Source organism: Phyllostomus discolor, chromosome 15, assembly GCF_004126475.2.
Source record: "Phyllostomus discolor isolate MPI-MPIP mPhyDis1 chromosome 15, mPhyDis1.pri.v3, whole genome shotgun sequence".
In the NCBI taxonomy this organism is placed as follows: domain Eukaryota; kingdom Metazoa; phylum Chordata; class Mammalia; order Chiroptera; family Phyllostomidae; genus Phyllostomus; species Phyllostomus discolor.
Genome location: NC_040917.2, coordinates 24189827 through 24207595, shown reverse-complemented (window position 1 = coordinate 24207595; position 17769 = coordinate 24189827). Strand labels below are relative to the sequence as shown.

General features: G+C 38.4%; 2 protein-coding genes and 1 long non-coding RNA gene across 8 annotated transcripts in view; 1 reads left to right on the top strand and 2 right to left on the bottom strand.

Annotated features, from left to right (window-relative positions):
* LOC114512472 (complement factor H) overlaps window positions 1-17769 on the bottom strand; it is a 157561-nt gene that overhangs the window by 89080 nt on the left and 50712 nt on the right. The window lies entirely within an intron of this gene.
* Window positions 842-17769, bottom strand: part of LOC114512469 (complement factor H) — a 41345-nt gene continuing 24417 nt past the window's right edge. The window contains exon 13 of the mRNA XM_036016234.1: window positions 842-1233. Coding sequence (XP_035872127.1) covers window positions 1037-1233 — 197 coding nt within the window. The 3' untranslated portion in view covers window positions 842-1036. The remainder of the gene's footprint in view (window positions 1234-17769) is intronic.
* Window positions 8291-9323, top strand: LOC118498362. The gene is made up of 2 exons (XR_004900863.1): window positions 8291-9182; window positions 9287-9323. It is a non-coding gene; the product is annotated as an uncharacterized LOC118498362 (long non-coding RNA).

The window sequence follows — 17769 nt, the reverse complement described above, 5'->3', positions numbered from 1 at the left end:
AAATTGAAAATGTTTGCAGTCAACTGATTTTAATTAAGTATGTGTTTGAAATGTACAAACATAAAAAATGTATTTTAGGCTCTGGTGTTTGAAAGTTTCCAAATCTCTATAAAGCAGCAAAATCATGAAGATGATATTTGACCCATCCATCTTCATGCAGAGCTCTTTCCAATTCTCAACATGTGTCATCTTACTTTTTGTGCGTACTTAATATAAATTAACATATTTCCTGGTTCAAAGGTGATGCATGTTCAATAACAAGAATGGGAGAATACGGCAACTGAAACCCAACTCCTACACCTGTTATCTCTAAATCCAAAAGAGTTGTGGTGTGCCATTGCATGTCCTGCCAGTCTCTGCTATGTAAATCTGTAGTCATGGTTCATAGCATGTCGTGAGATCGTGTGAATGTGTTTATACTGATGCTGTGTTTTCATCAGTGGCAGGTCACTGTGCCCACAGTCATGCTCTGAATTGGACTCCATCTGCTCTGTGTGATGTGTTTGAGTGCTTGCATGCACTGGGGGGACAGGCTGCAGAAGATCACACCTGTCACCATCTCTGGTATGTGTTTTGCTAGGACAGGTAATAACCACTGACATCTTCTCGCCAACACAGGTGTGACATAGATTGGTTCTGACGTGTTTGTGAAGTGATTACATTTTGAAGGTGAAGACAAGCATTTTTTCCCATTTTTCTTCAACAAGAGTCTCAAACGGCCTCAGAAGTTTCGGACAAAGTGTTGGGAAAGTTAGGGGAGTGGTTGGGTGCAAGTGGGTCATGAAGAGATGGCTTCTGTTTTCTCGCCACAGATGTTTCAAGAACAGAACACACAGCATGGTGGTTTGCCACATTTTAATGAGATCCCTTCCAGAGTGATTTATTCATCTCACATTATAATGATATCAATATAAATTCTGATTATGAAGAACAATGAATTAAACTGTACTTGAAAAATAGAGAATTGGATTAATATAAATAATTCTAAATGAATGAATGTGTATTTTAATTTGCTGACTACAATATAACCATCATTTTATTCACAAGTGGGATACGTCAGTTTTCCTGCCCGACACGTTACCTGGAATGTGGAATGTGGTGACTTTGCATGATACCCAGGTCGACAGGTGAACTCAAGACTATCATCTGTTCTAGCATAAACTTTTTTCTCATTACTCCATTTTAACTGTATTTTATGTTTTTCCATCATTTCTTCTAATATTACACATGCCTCTAAAGGTAAAAACAAGAAACATAAAACATCAAGTGGTATACAAATTCTCAGTACAGAAGTTTAGACTGTCATGTAGAATCTTCCACACTGATCCAGGAACTCATTCTCAAAACCTTTTTCAATATAACTCACTGAAAAGCCATCCTGTAGATGTAAGACATTTTAAACAATTCATGATGTAAACATGAGGTACTCTGTGTGATAACTAAAGGTTAAATCAAAGTTCATAATACCAGTTATCATATACAGAGTTTTCATAAAAGAATCTTTGTTGCACTTCCTGCTTAAGAATTTGTCATATGGTGTTTGCTCATGCATCACTCTGAGGGAGTCAAGCATTCATCAGAATAGTGGTAATCCATGAAAGTTCTGTTATAAAGAGCAGAACATCACACTCCTTACACACATTTCTGAGGACCCATGGGAACAGCAACACACTTACCTAAACATTTGGGTGGTTCTGACCACTCTCCATCATGACATGTTACTATCCTGTTTCCCTGAAGTTTATAGTAGGCCTGGCATTTGTACTCCACCGAGTCTCCTGGAGCGTACATGGCTGATGGGAATGTGGTGATGTCCCCATTGTCAATGGTTGGAGGGCGCCCACATGTTCCTTTGGAATCTACGAAAGGACAGTCTTTGATTTAAGGTGGCTCTGGAGTATGTGGGAGCTATCCTCACCTCTTCAAGGCGCCAAACTGGATGTACAGCTAAATAAGGGAGTAAACAATGTGAATAACCAAGTGAAGGACGCCTGACCAGGAGCCTTAAACCTAGAGTGTAAGGAAGCTGCCACATAGACAGGTAAGCAGAGAGGACATAGGGACAGCCTTGACCCCCCACCAAGTACTGTGGCCAAGAAGCCAGAGGGGCAGCTGGGCTGAGTCTAACCCTCTTTTGACAGACAGGTGTGACACAAGTGACACACTACTGACCAATGCAGCGTGGGACTGACTTCCAGATTCCACCCTGGCACAGGAGGTCTCCTGCTTCCAGAATCAGAGAATTGTCTTGACAGAGAACAGAGATTGTTTCTCCTTCCTGATAATTCACTGTGGTCGTCATATTTTGAGATTTGGGAATCTGAGGTGGGGGTGCACATCTTGGTATTTCTAAAAATATTAAAATTAGATTTCTTAAGGAAAACCACAAGTTACAAATATTAAAAGGATAATTCAGTAAACAAAGCTGTCAGTGATATTGCATCTGAAAAGATCAAATTATAGTATGTTCTAGATTTAAGTTTGTTGTACTGTTCTTCTTGCTTACCACTGTAACATACCACATGGGGTTTCTATTCTCATGGCCTTCTTTGTAGAGTCTCTCTCTTATTCTTTCTGTGATCAAGCTTGGATAATTTAGGAAAAACCTATTTTAATGATTTCTAACCAGTTGAGTGTCCTAACTAAATTATTCATTCAATAACAGTTGGAATATCAAGATTAATATCAGAATCTTTTTTTTGCAGATATCCATGATCAAATGTATTGAGAGCTGATGCAAACCCTCAGAAGATGTTGTGCCGATAGAAGCTGAATACCCATAGGTATAGGGAACTGGTCGGTGTGACAATGGCAAATGTATCTCAGCCTGGTTCTGAAACAGACATGGTCCAAGTGGCACACAGGAGCCAGGCCCACAGATCAGCTTTCCCATGGGGGACCAGGCCTGCATTATATCTAGGCTGCTTTGAGGCTTGCTTTTGCTAAGACTCCCTTACCCTGAGTTAGGACAGCAGATGTGTAATGTGTATCTTGGAGATAACTCACTAAAGTGTGTGCTAAGCTGTTCCAAGCATGGAGTGTAACCAGATCAATCACTTTTATTGTTCTTTTCATTTGCAACATTCTTTTCTTTGTTATCTATAAGAAGTAATCACTTCAAGCAAACTTGAGCATAATGAATGAGGACCTTCCTTGATGTATTGTTCCCAGAAAGCAGTAAAAGGCTGTCCAGACAAGGTTTGGGGCACTCTCTCACTCAGAGAGTAGCCATGCTGTACCTTTTCTCCACAGGACTTCTGCAGTCCATGTGATTTTGTTCATCACATCTACAACACCACAGACACTGCTGGCCACACAGACCATATCACACAGGAAAGAATTGCCTTCAGTTAAAGATCAATGAATTTGATACAGAGTCTTGGCTGAGATACGGATTAGATATGTTAACTAGTGATTTATGTATTGTTAAAAATTTAAAACTTTCCTGCAGGTTCTGTTTCCTAGCTTGCCAAAGTGGTAAGAGAGGTATATAGGAAGTTTAAATAATCCACTCTCTGTTAAGGAAATTAAGTTAATCAACAAAAAGTATTTAAAAGAGAAAAGAAACTAAACTATATATCAGATGATTTCACCAGTGAATTCTAGCAATCATTTAAAGGAAAAATAATATAATAACTCTGTATGCAATAATATTATATATGTAACTTCTGGAAACAGAGGAGCAAATAACACTTCTTTGTTAGGTCTCTGATACTACAATAACCTTGATAACAACACCTGGCAGAGACGTTCCAAGAAAAAGTAACTGTAATTTAATATATCCATTAACATGCAAAAGATTTTTAAATATATAATAGCAAATCAAGTACAGGAAGTACAAAAAGAATAATATATCACCACCAAATAGAATTAACTCCAGGAATGAGACATTTTTATATGCAGTTCAATGGTATGGTGGGAGGAAAATGGAGACAACTGTACTTAAACAACAGTAAAAAAGAAAAATCCCAATATAGGGGTACCCAAATGCACAGGGAAAATCTTGGAAAACCTCAAGATAGATATTGACAGCAACGCAATTATTATAAGGGATTTTAACACCCTACTGTCAAAAATGGATAGATCTTCCAAACAAAATATCAACAAAAATATTTTAGCATTGAACAATGTCCTAGATTAAATGGCCTTAACTGATATGTATAGAGCTTTTCATCACAAAGAAGCAAAATACACATGTTCTTTTCAAACACACATGAAATATTTTCAAAGATAGACCACATGATAGGACATGAAACAAGTCTCAACAAATTCAAGAAAATAGAAATAATATCAAGCATTTTCTCTGATCACAAGGGACTGAAACTGGAAATTAACCTCAAGGAAAAAACTCAGAAAACACCCAAACTCATGGAGATTGAATAGAATGCTATTAAACAATGAATGGGTCAAGAAGGAGATTAAGCAAGAAATCAGAAACATTCTGGAAACAAGTGAAAATGAACTCACAACAACCCCAAACTTATGGGACACAGGAAAAGCAGTCCTGAGAGGGAAGGTCATAGTGATACAGACCTATTTAAAAAAGAAAGAAATATTTCAAATAAAAAACCTAACCCTACATTCACAAGATCTCAAGACACAACAACAAAGACAGCTCAGAGCAAGTAGAAGGAAGGAAATAACCAAGATCAGAGCAGAATTAAATGACATAGAGGCTAACAGCACAATTCTAAAGATCAATAAATCCAGGACGTGGTTCTTTGAAAAGATAAACAAAATCAACAAGACTTTAGGCAGGGTTGAAACCTTTAAGCATCAAGAAAAAAAAAGAGAGATGACCCAAATAAACAGAAATGAAAGAGGAGAGATTATAACTGATACCACAGAAATAGAAAGGATTTTAAGAAATTACTAAGAAGAACTATATATTAAGAAATTTGAAAGCCTAGGTGAAATGGACAAATTTCTAGAAAAATATAATTGTCCAAAAGTGAAGAAGAAGCAGAAAGCCTGAACACACCAATAAGAGCTGAGGAAATTGAAGCAGTAATCAAAAACTCCCAACACACAAAAGCCTCAGACCTGATGGTTTTACAGGAGAATTCTATAAAGCATTTAAGGAAGAGTTAACCCCTATCCTTCACAGATTATTCCAAAAAATCCAAGAAGATGGAAGACTCCCAAACTCTTTTTATGAAGACAGTATCACCCTAATCCCAAAACCAGATAAAGACATAACAAAGAAAGAAAAATTCAGGCCAATATTGCTGATGAAAATGCATTCTAAAATCCTCAACAAAATATTGGCAAACGCATCCAGCAATACATTAAAAAGATCATACACCATGATCAAGTGGGATTCATCCCAGGGATGCAGGATGATTCAGTATTTGAAAATCAATAAACATAATACATCACATAAACAAAAGGAAAGACGAAAGTCACATGATCAAATCAAAAGATGCGGAAAAAGCATTTGACAAGGTTACAATGCCCATTTATGATAAAAACACTCAGCAAAGTGGCAGTAGGGGAAGCATTCCTCAACATAATAAAGGCCATATAAAAGACACCTAGAGCCAACATCATACGCAATGGGCAAAAACTAAAAAGCTTTTCCACTAAGATCAGGAACAAGGCAACAATGCCCAATTTCACAACTCCTATTCAACATAGTATTGGAAGTCTTAGCCACAGCAATGAGGCAAGGAAAAGAAATAAGAGGCATCCAAACTGGAAAGGAGGAAGCAAAAGTGTCATTGTTTGCAGATGACATGATAGTGTACAGAGAAAATCCTATAGACTCCACCAAAAAAACTGACCTAATTAGTGAATTCGGCACAACAGTGAGATATAAAGTCAATATGCAGAAATCAAAGGCATATTTGTACACTAATAGTGAACTATCAGAAACAGAAATCAGGAAAAAATCCCATTTGATAGAGCAACAAGAAAAATAAAGTACCTAGGAATAAACCTAACCAAGGATGTAAAAGACCAGTACTCATAAAAGCACACAACACTCAAGAAATAAAATAAGGAAGACACAAACAAATGGAAGCATGTACCATGTTCATGGATTGGAAGAATTAACATCATCAAAATGTCCATACTACCCAGAGCACTACATAGATTCAATGCAATCCTTATTAAAGTACCAGTGACATATTTCACAGATATAGAGCAAATACTTCAAAAATCTATATAAAACCATAAATGAACCTGAATAGCTGCAGCAATTTTGAGAAAGAAGAACAAGGTAAAAGGCATCATAATACCTGATATCAAACTGTATTACAAGGCCACTGTAATCAAAACAGCATCTTACTGGCACAAGAACAGACACATAGACCAATGGAACAGAAGAGAGAGCCCGGAAATAAACCAAAGTCTCTATGGTCAATTAATGTTTGACAAAGGGGGCAGAAGCATAAAATGGAGTAAAAATAGCCTCTTCAACAAATGGAATTGGGAGATCTGGACAATTACATGTAAAAAAATAAAACTTAATCACCAACTTACACCATACACAAAAGTAAATTCAAGGCGTATAAAAAAGTTAAGTATAAGTCATGACACCATAAAAGTCCTAGAGGAAAACATAGCCAGGAAAACCTCAGATATTCCACACAGCAATATTTTCACCCTTATGTTCCCTAGAGCAAGGGACATAAAGGAAATAATAAACAAATGGGACCTCATAAAATTAAAAAAACTTCTGCATAGCTAAAGAACACAGTATTAAAATGAAAAGAGAACCAACTCTATGGGAAAACATATTTGCCAATGACACCAAAGGCAAAGGTTTAATTTTCAAAATATATAAAGAACTCACATGAGTTCATTCCACGAAGACAAACAACCCAATAAAAAATGAGCAAAAGACTTGAACAGACATTTCTCCAAGGAGGACATACACAGGGCCGAGAGACATATGAAAAGGTGCTCAACATCACCAGCCATCAGAGAGATGCAAATTAAAACCACAATGAGACACCACTTCACACCAGTGAGAATGCCATGATAAACAAAACAACAAACAACAAGTGTTGGAGAGGATGTGAAGAGAAGGGAACCCTAGTGCACTGTTGGTGGGGTGCAGCCACTGTGGAAACAGTATGGAATTTACTCAGAAGACTAAAAATGGAACTACCTTTTGACCTGGCAATTCCACTAGTGGAATTGTATACTAAGAACCCCGAAAGACCAATGCAAAAGATCCTATGCACCTCAAAGTTCATAGCAGCACCACCTATAACAGCCAAGTGCTGGAAGCAATCTAAGTGCCCATCAGTAAATGAGTGGATCAAGGAACTATGGCACATTAACACAATGGAATAGTACACAGCAGAAAAAAAAGAAGGAGCTCCTAATTTCTCCCTCCCTCTCCCTCTCTCTAAAATTAAGTAAACAAAATCTTAAAACAAGTAAAAAATACAAAAGAAGATCTAAAAATAAGTAGGAATTTTGTATTGGTATGAAACTGCTTTCTCTGTATTCTAGGGCTGAGGAAATAGGTAAAGCACTGAGGACAGTGAGTCCAGGTGCCCTACAGCTGGAGAAGAGCAACACAGATGTGGAAAGCAGGGAATGGGAATGAGCCCTGTGCTGCTGGAATTGGTGGTGGAAATATGACTGTTTCTAAGACAGATACAGATAAACAAAATGATAGATGGCTCAGTGGGTAGATACCTACGGAGATAGATGGATACATACACAGAAGAGTGTATACATCCATAGGTACTAAGATAGCTACATGAGTTAGAGATATAAGCATAAGCACAAGCACAAGAGTAACACAAAAAATAGTAGCTATGGTATTCCAACAACAATGAGCAGACCTATTCCCCAAAGTTGAAGTCACCAGTTCCTGAGTGGTTTGTGAGGTAGCTGTAAAATACACATGATACAATTAGTATTTTCAAACAGTACTCTGGTTATTTTCTAAATCACCTTCCAGCTGGGAATTATTTGTAATAAGAAATAGTTAATAAAAAGTTTAAGACGCAACAAGGCTCCTTTTACAAGGTAGGAAGAAATAGGATGACATTTTAAAATGTTTTAATTGAGAGCTCACCTCCACAGTTCACTGGGGGATCCCATCTTCCATTGACACAGACTGAGTGCTTCTGTGCTGACCTTCTTCTGCACGTGTAATTCACTTGCTCATTATGGTTGTAGTCAACCCTATATGACCTGGGTGTCTTATATTCAAGTGACCTTGGTAATTTACATGTCTTAATGTTACCTGTTTCTGTAAAATGAAGACATTATCTTGAAAATACTAATCATGAGAATCTAAGCAACTAACACAAAAAATAGCTATAGAGTCCAGAGTACAATGAAATTGGAATTTAGGTCTATAAATTCCACCAGCACAGTTATTCCTGATCATGTTGCATGAGGTGGGCTATTATGTAGGAACACAGTCCCATGTGCAGTGCTGATATTTCAGAGAGAATAACCATCGTTAAGGCATTTGGCACTTTGGGAATTGAGAGAACATAGAGGTTCACTTTTTGCTTTATCTGCTAGAGAAGAGTCACCACATGACTAAATTTGGTCCCATTTGAAATCTGTGCAAATGTTCGCATCCATTCTTTTCTTGATCTCAGACATTTCTGCATTATTTTTAACCACAATCCTAAAGCATTAGAAGCAAACAATGATCTGTGTAAACAAAATAAAGGAACTTGGTAATTTTATTATATTGTTTCAATAAAGTTAAGGTAAAATAAGAAGAAAAGTTGATCTAAGGTGTAGAGTATAGAATGTAAATATTGAAGCACATCTTGTGCTTGATCACCAAAATTAAGAATAAAAATTAGTTGGTTAAGTCATAACTTATTTTGCATACATACTTTAGAATCTTTGAGAAGCGCTTTTATGCACCAGATCATCCTATAATCCAGTATTATATAATCCAATATTATAATGCTAGAATAATCCATTTTTGCTGGCTTCAGTATATTATCTATAGATTATTAAAGTTTTTATACAACTATGTGTTTCAAAAATTGCATGCATATGGCAAATCCTGTTTTGAACTAGATGTCAGTGTAGGTCTTGGGTAGTATTATTAATAATTTGGTAATGATGTCAGTGAGGATGAACAGAAGAAAGAAAATTCAGGTAATTGGCCAAAAAATAGTAAGGATTTTGTAATGCAACCCTGAAAAACAAATAAAGTGGAATAATTTAAAATGCACTAGATTCTGAGGGTTGGGTGGAGGGGCTGGAACGGGAGTAGGGGGGAGAAAACTGTACTTGAACAATGATTGAAATAAAAAAAATAAAAAAAAATAAAATGCACTAGATTCTTGAGAATTAATCTTATCTTTCCAGGTCTTCTCCAGAGTGCTTAGAAAGAAAAAAACCCGATATTCACCTTCAAGGGATGGGAACTGAAGGAAGATTTGTAGTTGAAAGGATGTGTGTGGTTCTTATACTACTTCCTATGGTGACTGGTTTCTGAAATAATTTCTTTTTTTTAATGTTTGCTTTTTTTTCTCTTGGTGTTTGCATTTTCTTTTTTAAAAAAATTTCATTTATTTATTTTTAGAGAGGGAAGGGAGGGAAAGAGAGAGAGAGAGAGAGAGAGAAACATCAATGTGCAGTTGCTGGGGGTCATGGCCTGCAACCCAGGCATGTACCCTGACTGGGAATTGAACCTGCAACACTTTGGTTCACAGCCCGTGCTCAATCCACTGAGCTACACCAGCCGGGGCTTGAAATAATTTCTTTATTAAGAAAAAATAGACATCTTGAGGAGAATGAAAAGTTAAGATTATAAGGAGGTACAAAAATCACTGAAGGAGAAAATTTTAATATACATCTATCTACAAGTAAAATTTAGCTTCATACTTGTAAATAATGTTAACATCAGAACTATTCATAAAATTCTATTCACTAGTTTCTTTTTCTCTTGTAGACTCTATTGAACTACAAACAACAAGTCTCTGGATTCATTGTAATTTATGTCCTGATATTTTCAAGAATATCTCCAAATTTCAGAAATATGGTGGCAAGGGCTTCACAGCAAAAATATTAAATGGTCTCACAGGGCCCTTCTAGAAAGGCATGCTCACCAATGCACTCAGGTGGTTGGGTCCACTTTCCCTTCAAACATGTAACTGATCTGGGCCCCACCAATGTGAACCCTTCTCTGCAGGTGACCTGCACAGACTCTCCATGGTGATAGGGACGCCCTCGGGAATAGATGGAACTGTGAACGATGTCAGGTATGTCTTCACATGTGCTGTTCTCCTCTGTGAAAATGTCACAAGCATATGCTAATGAAGAACAAACTGCCAGTAACCAGGGGGGAGGGAGAGGGGGATAATGGGGAAAAGAAGGGAAGGGTCAAGCCAAGGAACAAGTATACAGGACCCAAGACCAAAGACAATGGGGAGGGGAGGATTGAATGTGGGATGAGGAGGGTTGGTAGGGCAGGGGAAAGGAATGGGGAAATAGGGACAACTGTAATGGAACAACAATAAACATAAATAAAAAATAAAGCTCCTGTAAACAAAAAGTAAAAATGAATTATGTGTTTCTATGAATATAAATACACACTATTGACTTAAGTCTAAGTGTTAACATTATTATACACACCAATACACAGGGGCAAGGATGTCCACTCCCCATCAACACACTGAGTTTTCCGAGAACCCTTCAACAGAAACCTGGGGTCACAGACGTACTCCACAACTTCACCGTGCTCATGTTCTTCTTTCTGTGTGTTTGTAGCTGTCCCATTGGGGAGCTGAGGATGTGGACCACACGGTTTCACTTCCGCTATGGTAGAAATGCAGTATAACTGGTTACATAGTGTAATTTACAAGTTAAAATCCAGTAAAATTTTTCTTAACTTTCTTCCTCATTATCTAATTTACAGGTGGCAAACACAAGGACCGGGGGCCGAATCTGGCCCTCCACCTGATTTTATCTGGCCCAGCACCTTGTTTCTACCTGGCAGCAGTACCGAGCTCCTTGGCCCTAGTTAAGAAGCAGTTACATTTATACAGTCCTAAAATTAATTTCCTCCCTTTGAAGACAACCACAAGGCTGATGTGGGCCCCAGCAAAAATAGTTTGACACCCTTGATCTAATTTATTATACCGGCCTTTGACAGAGGAGAAAGAGTGGTATTTACACTAGATTCACGTCCCCCAGTTCTGTTACTCATGATGATTTAGCAATCTGGAAGTATTTTTAAGCCCAGGAAACATGTTCTGTATTCTAGATAGTCTAAAAATATATGCAAACTAAGTAACAAATATACTACTGTAACTTATAATGATGTTTATATTCCTCAGAAACATCAACACTTTTATCTTAAATTATTTTTTATTTATTTAACTTAGAGAGAGCAAGGGAGGGATGGACAGGGGGCAGAGAGATAGAAATGTGGATTTGTTGTTCCATTCATTGGTGCATTCAGTGCTTGCTTCTTGTATGTGCCCTGACCTGAGATTGCACCTGCAACCTTGGAGCATTGGAATGATGCATTAACCAAATGAGCTACCTGGCCAGGGCCAAGACCTTTTGAAAAAGCACCACCATTGGAGCCAAGCACTTGATGAGCTAGTTTTAAGTCATCTCTATGATTGAGTTGACTGTAAGATGCTTAAACATTGTTTAGACACTCAGTGCAACCTGAAGTGAAGCCCATGCTGGCAGAACGAGATGCAAAAACAGGACTAAAAAGAAGTGGCTCCAGCACCAGATGCCACTGAAGGTGAACTTCTTAAACAAGGACATCTGAGGCACGTACTACCAATGCATGGTTTTCTGAAGAAATCTCTGGCTTAATGCCCTAGATTAGAGAAACCCTGGAAACCAACAGAACACTAACAGAGAAACACAATGTGATAACCAAAATTCTAATTCTTGTTGGAGCAGTTGTCAGATAAAACATTCACCTTTACATGTTGGAGGATCTGGTGACCACCCAAAGTTGTAACACTGAATTGAATCTGGTCCAACAAGTTTCAGTCTTTGTCTGCAGGAGAATTTCAACACGTCTCCAATGAAATATTTCTCTTTCTGGGGCTGAACAATTAAGTTTTGTTCTATATCAGGAACAATGCATTCTTTTTCTATAAAAACAATTTCATAATTATTATGAAAATAATGAGCATACAAAATTTTTCATTGCCAAATAAATGTTATACATCATGCAAAGATAAGTTGCTGGGTGTTGTATATATAGAGAGGCATCAAACCAATCTTCTCCCTGGAAAAACATTTATCCATTCAGTTTACACCTTCTTCAAATTTACATGGGACTCCCTGAACAACAATACATGGGTCCTGAAAATTTGTAAGATCAGCTTGCTCATAGTGGATATGATTTTATCACTGACATTTATAAAATTTAATGTTACTGGTTTTGTATTATCAAAACAAAACTATTCTCTCACAAAAAAACCCACTGATGCTACAATTTTAAATTGCATGCATAAGTAAAAACTGGAATTTTTGTTTAATATACATGGGAAACCAGGACACTCAGAGAGGCATATCTGATATATTTCAGTTAGAAGAATTTTAAAAACAATTTAATTAATAAACTGAAATGTAATCAAACCAAAACATAAAAGAAGGTGAAGTAACATTCTCAAGGTCACACAGGTAGACATATCCTAGGTGTCCTCAATATTTATATAATAGAAGACCATCCTTACTTAGGTATGGTTTATATTGGCTATTAATAAATTATTAGTTATTCTGATTATATTTAGAAATGTATAAGTTATCCCTTAGCATTTTAAAATTTATGAATTTTATGATATTGCAGAAATTGTATAAATGCATTTTGGTTTGAATTCTCCATCTCATTAGTTAATATATAAAATTAACAAGTGAAATTTAAAATTTGCAATCATACAATAAAGAAAATTATACTATTTAAAAGTCATTTATTAACACATAATCATAAAAGTAGTCATAGAACTTAATGATTTTAAGAAGTGGGGTCACCAAAAACCTCAATCAGTTTGTTTTTTTTTTGTTTTTTCCTTTGATGTTGAACTTTGTAGCTTATTGAGAAGATCACCTTTTAATGGGAACTACTGGGACTTTTCTAAAATGTCATTCCAATACTATGCATAGCAATTCTTTTTTTAGTGCATGTCCTCATTTGCATATTTTGTGCTCATTTTGTATAAATTCTCTATCTCATTATATTGTAAAAAAAATGCTGCCTTAGCCCTGGCTGGCATAGCTCAGTGGATTGAGTGTGGGCTGGGAACCAAAGTGTCCCAGGTTCGATTCCCAGCCAGGGTACATTCCTGGGTTGCAGGCCATAACCCCCAGCAACCGCACATTGATGTTTCTCTCTCTCTCTCTCTCTCCCTCCCCTCTCTAAAAATAAATAAATAAAATCTTTTAAAAAAATGCTGCCTTGAGGGGGAAAGAAAAAGATCTTGGGTGTTGGCTATTTCCAGCTGTTATATTTATAGAATGACTTAAGATTTAGGTCATTCCACAAATATGACAGTGGGAAGTATCCAACGGCATAGATAGAACTGGAGAGCATTATTCTAAGTGAAATAAGCCAGGCAATGAAAGGCAAATACCATATAATCTTACCTCTAAGTGGAACCTAATCAACACAACAAACAAGCAAGCAAAATAGAACCAGAGACATGGAAATAAGGAAGAAACTGACAGTGACCAGAGGGTTGGGGGAGGGGTATAACAGGGGGAAGAAGGGTGGGGGACAAGCAAAGGAACATGAATGGAGGACTCATGGGCATGGAAAATGTGGGGGTTGACTGTGGAATGAGGGGTGGGGTTCGGTTGAGCAAGGGGGAAAAAGGTGGGAAAACTGTGAGCAACAATACATTTTTTAAAAAGACATTCAAAAGAGATCTTAGAACTAAGCAAGACAACATATTCAGATTGCCTTACGAGAAATTACTGATGTCCAGAGGCAGAGGGCAGGGGATTGGTGGAGGTGGACAAAGGGGGGTTAGGTGACATCTGTAATAGTGTCAACAGTAAAATAAAGTTAAAAATAAAATAAATGTAAAAGGTAAATTATTAGGATCCATCTGTGTACTGCATGTGGAATGCTACAGCACAACAGAGTGCTCCTAGCTTGCGTCCATTCCCGGGACCCGTTTCAATTATCGCTGAGAAGGAAGAGTCACATATTCTCGCCTCGTGCAGAACCATGGTCCCTACATGAGGGGGATGCACATGCTAATGACCATGACATGGTTGTCACTTCATCCCGTGTGCACATGTCAACATAACAAGCTGCCACATGTGCCATTCCCATTAACATTGAACACAGAAAAACATATTTGAAAAAATAACAATGTCAACAGACATAAATGGAAAACAAACACTACAGAAAAATGAACAGAATTACAAGGTAGCACATGGGAGAAATTTAATAACACTAAGAAATGCATGGCGAGATTACAGAAGAGAGTTCCAGCCCTGCACAGTGAAGAAACTGAACCAAACCTGTGAAAACAACCCTGTGAGGTGCGCGCACCAGCCCAGCGCCTGACTCTCACTGCTGAGAGATAAGGTGAATGCTGTGGGCTCTGTTCTCACAGTGGCTTTATTGGCCTGGGGAAGATTTTCAAGATTACAACAAGGAAGAAAACACTCAAGGCAAAAGCGTCTGTCACACGGAGTAGAAGGACAAACCCGGCATTCTCAAACAGGCTGACATCACTGAACGTGGAGTGTAGAGAACCCAGTGGGAAGAGCTACAGAGGGAGAGAGCCCCACACACCTGCAGGCTGAACACATCACACTTCAGAGCAGGGCAGAGCCCCACCACAATGGGCAGGGAGTAACCCCTGGAGGAAGAACCAGCAGGAAACCATCGGTTTAAAAATTTCCAGGGCACCCTCAACACTGGGAGATTTTCACAACGGATCAGTCAAATTGTAAAGACATCTTTGAATACTACTCATTTACTAGAGGGTCCAGAAGAGGCCTTCTTCATCCACATTCCCAATGAACTGGTCCTAGTGGACAGGCTGCCAAACCAGCCTTATTAGTTTGGAAATGAGCCTTGAGTGGGTCACATGAACCCGAACAACAAAACCACTAAGACTCAAAGTCCTGAACCCCAAACCTCCACCAGGTGCAGGACTGGGGAGACGCTAACTCAGGGAGAGGAAGCTGTTGCTCCCAGGCCCTTCCATGCACCCAGTCCTGGGTCTCTGTGCCCCTGGGGCAGGAGGATCCTGTCTGCCAGAGTCCGGACTCTCACCAAGCTGCCCTCATCTAGGAGATATTCTCTGTTGTGAAGTCACAATACACACTGTTCTTATGAGACAATTCACTAAACCCAGAGACACAAGCAAGTACGAACAACAAGAAGTTGCAGGTTGGAGGGATCTGAGCATGCAGCTCTGTGTGCAGCTTACCTTGTCCATGAGCCTGGGAGACCCACAAGGTGACAATGACACTGATCAGGGACAGCAGCATGTTGGACATCCCCGAGGGTGTATTAACACGAATATCCGTGTTAATGCACCCGTGCTGCGTGGGGTTGTGAGTCTGCCTCGTGAGCGGTTGTTAGTGTGAGCCTGAATTTCAGGGCACTGCCAGGAAGCTGTTTTTTTTTTAGTTCATTTAAAATCAAAGTTCAGAGAGTTTTGCAAGATATGCAAATTTCTGTTGAAAGTTTCCCAATCTCTTTGTGACTCCCTTTCCTCATTGTCCTTGTACAACCTCCCTCAGTGATATTAACACACCTGATGCAAAGTTGACAAGAAACAGTAATTTTAAAATTAAACAACTCTAGAAATGGATGAGGTTTTCTCCATCGAGAGGTGGACTGGGAATAAATCCGAGTCCATGTCCCTGTAAGTAAGTATCCCTTGTCCTGTATGTGTCCTCACCCAGCCTCCGTCCTTCGGGTCGGTGAGCACCAGTAACCAAAGCTACTAGCAAATGTGTGTTAAAATGTTAGTACTCAATGTTACTTCTCTTCAGTTTTTATTACTCACTAATGTATAATTAATATTCTTTTTCTCAAAAGCACTCTTTCACATCTCCTGTGGTTTCCAGGAAGAGCTTCTCATGAAAGGAAAAACCTTTTAGAACATTTTCCCTCCCAGGTCTCTCCCCTTGATACCATTGTTGTCACCCATGTTTCATTGCCCTGACATCTGTGCACCTACGTCTCTGGTCTTTGAGAGGTTCACACACAGGGAGCTTACACACGTCACTTACTGTGGCCTGGTACTTCTGGGGACCTACCTTCTCACGTGCAAGTGATGCCATGCAGCCACCTTGTGAAAAAGTCACACAGTTGTCCTCACGGCTGTAGCACCATTTTCCTGCAGGTGTTAGAAAGTACGACTCATATCTGCTTTTCATGTAAGGACATCCGTGCTTTCTTTCCGGAATATTTCAAGGTGTCACTGGGCAACAAAAAACAAGGAGCAGATGAAGTAATGATTTCCACGACCAATCAAAACACAGAAGAATTATTTCATCGATGAACTATCACCTGTTTGGCATCACTGTCCCCCTGGTTTAGGGCTCCTGGGACAAGAAGGGTTACAGAGTTTGGAGGGCAGAGCTGGTGCGGACGTCTCATTGAGGTGAAGGAGGTTATGTCGTGTGTGTCATGTGATGTATGAACTTGGATGTGGACTCTGGAGGAAGCGAACTGTTCAGACGCACATGTGCTGTTTTCCGGAGTCCCTGTGGTCCAGGCCTGGGTGAGCAGAGCCGGGGCCGGCTCCAGGGATGAAGGGGCTGTTTCCACCTCTCAGCTCCTTTGTCCCCCTTTTGTTTCATCTCCTCTCTCAGCAGAAAGTGCTCCCTGGGTTCTCTTCTCACACCAGTTCATGCAGAGAGATTTTGGTGTCTTATGGCTTCATTGTTGTATTTTCTTACATTCATAGTCCCTCCCAGCAGTTATTGGAGACAGTGTACTGTCTTAATTATATATATAATTATAACTAATATATATAATTATTTATAATTATATATAATATAATTATAATTATGCTTTTTATAATTAATAAAATTATATATGAAAAAAGAAAAGAAATAATTAGAGTTAAAATTGATGCATTGGTTGGATTTATGAGGGAATGTGCAAGGAAGATATAAACAAGGGAATAAATTGGAAAAAGATTATGTTAATATAGGATAAAGCAGAAAAAGCTAAAACTGAAAAAATCACCAATGCAAATAAATGTAAAATGGTACTACTAATTTGGTAAGTAAGCCAAGCAGAGATTAGAATCTCTGTCCAGTTGTTTGGGATACTAGAGGGCGTCCAACATCCTGGGACAGAATAAATACAAAAGCATTTTAGCTGTCACTCAGTAGTTACACTGCTAACAATAATGTTTGCCTTGCACTATTGAGAACATTTCTGAAACTGAGATGTAAGAATATAGAAGTAATGAGACAGAGAGAAAATGTATGGAAGAGTTTCTAGACCCTGTATTATTAGCTGAACTGTAAAATTCAAACAGAACTAATGCTTTACTTATCTATCTATTTGCTCATTCATTCACTTACATATCTTTACAATTATTACTTTCATTTTATTTTGTTGAAAGCACAGACTGCATTCCACCCCCAAGGCCAGACAAGTGTCCCGTGGAAGTCCATGACCTTATGACATTTCATAAAATCATTGTAAACTGAATGTTTAGTATTTTGCACTCTTAGGTGTCATCAATGACAATGACCAGCAAAGATTTCCTGAGCACCTTCTGGATGCCAGGCACTGCGCTGGGCACTGGGACTTGGTTATTGTCCATTCTTGTGACAGTATTTTCTTCATGGTCTCGTGACAACACTCTA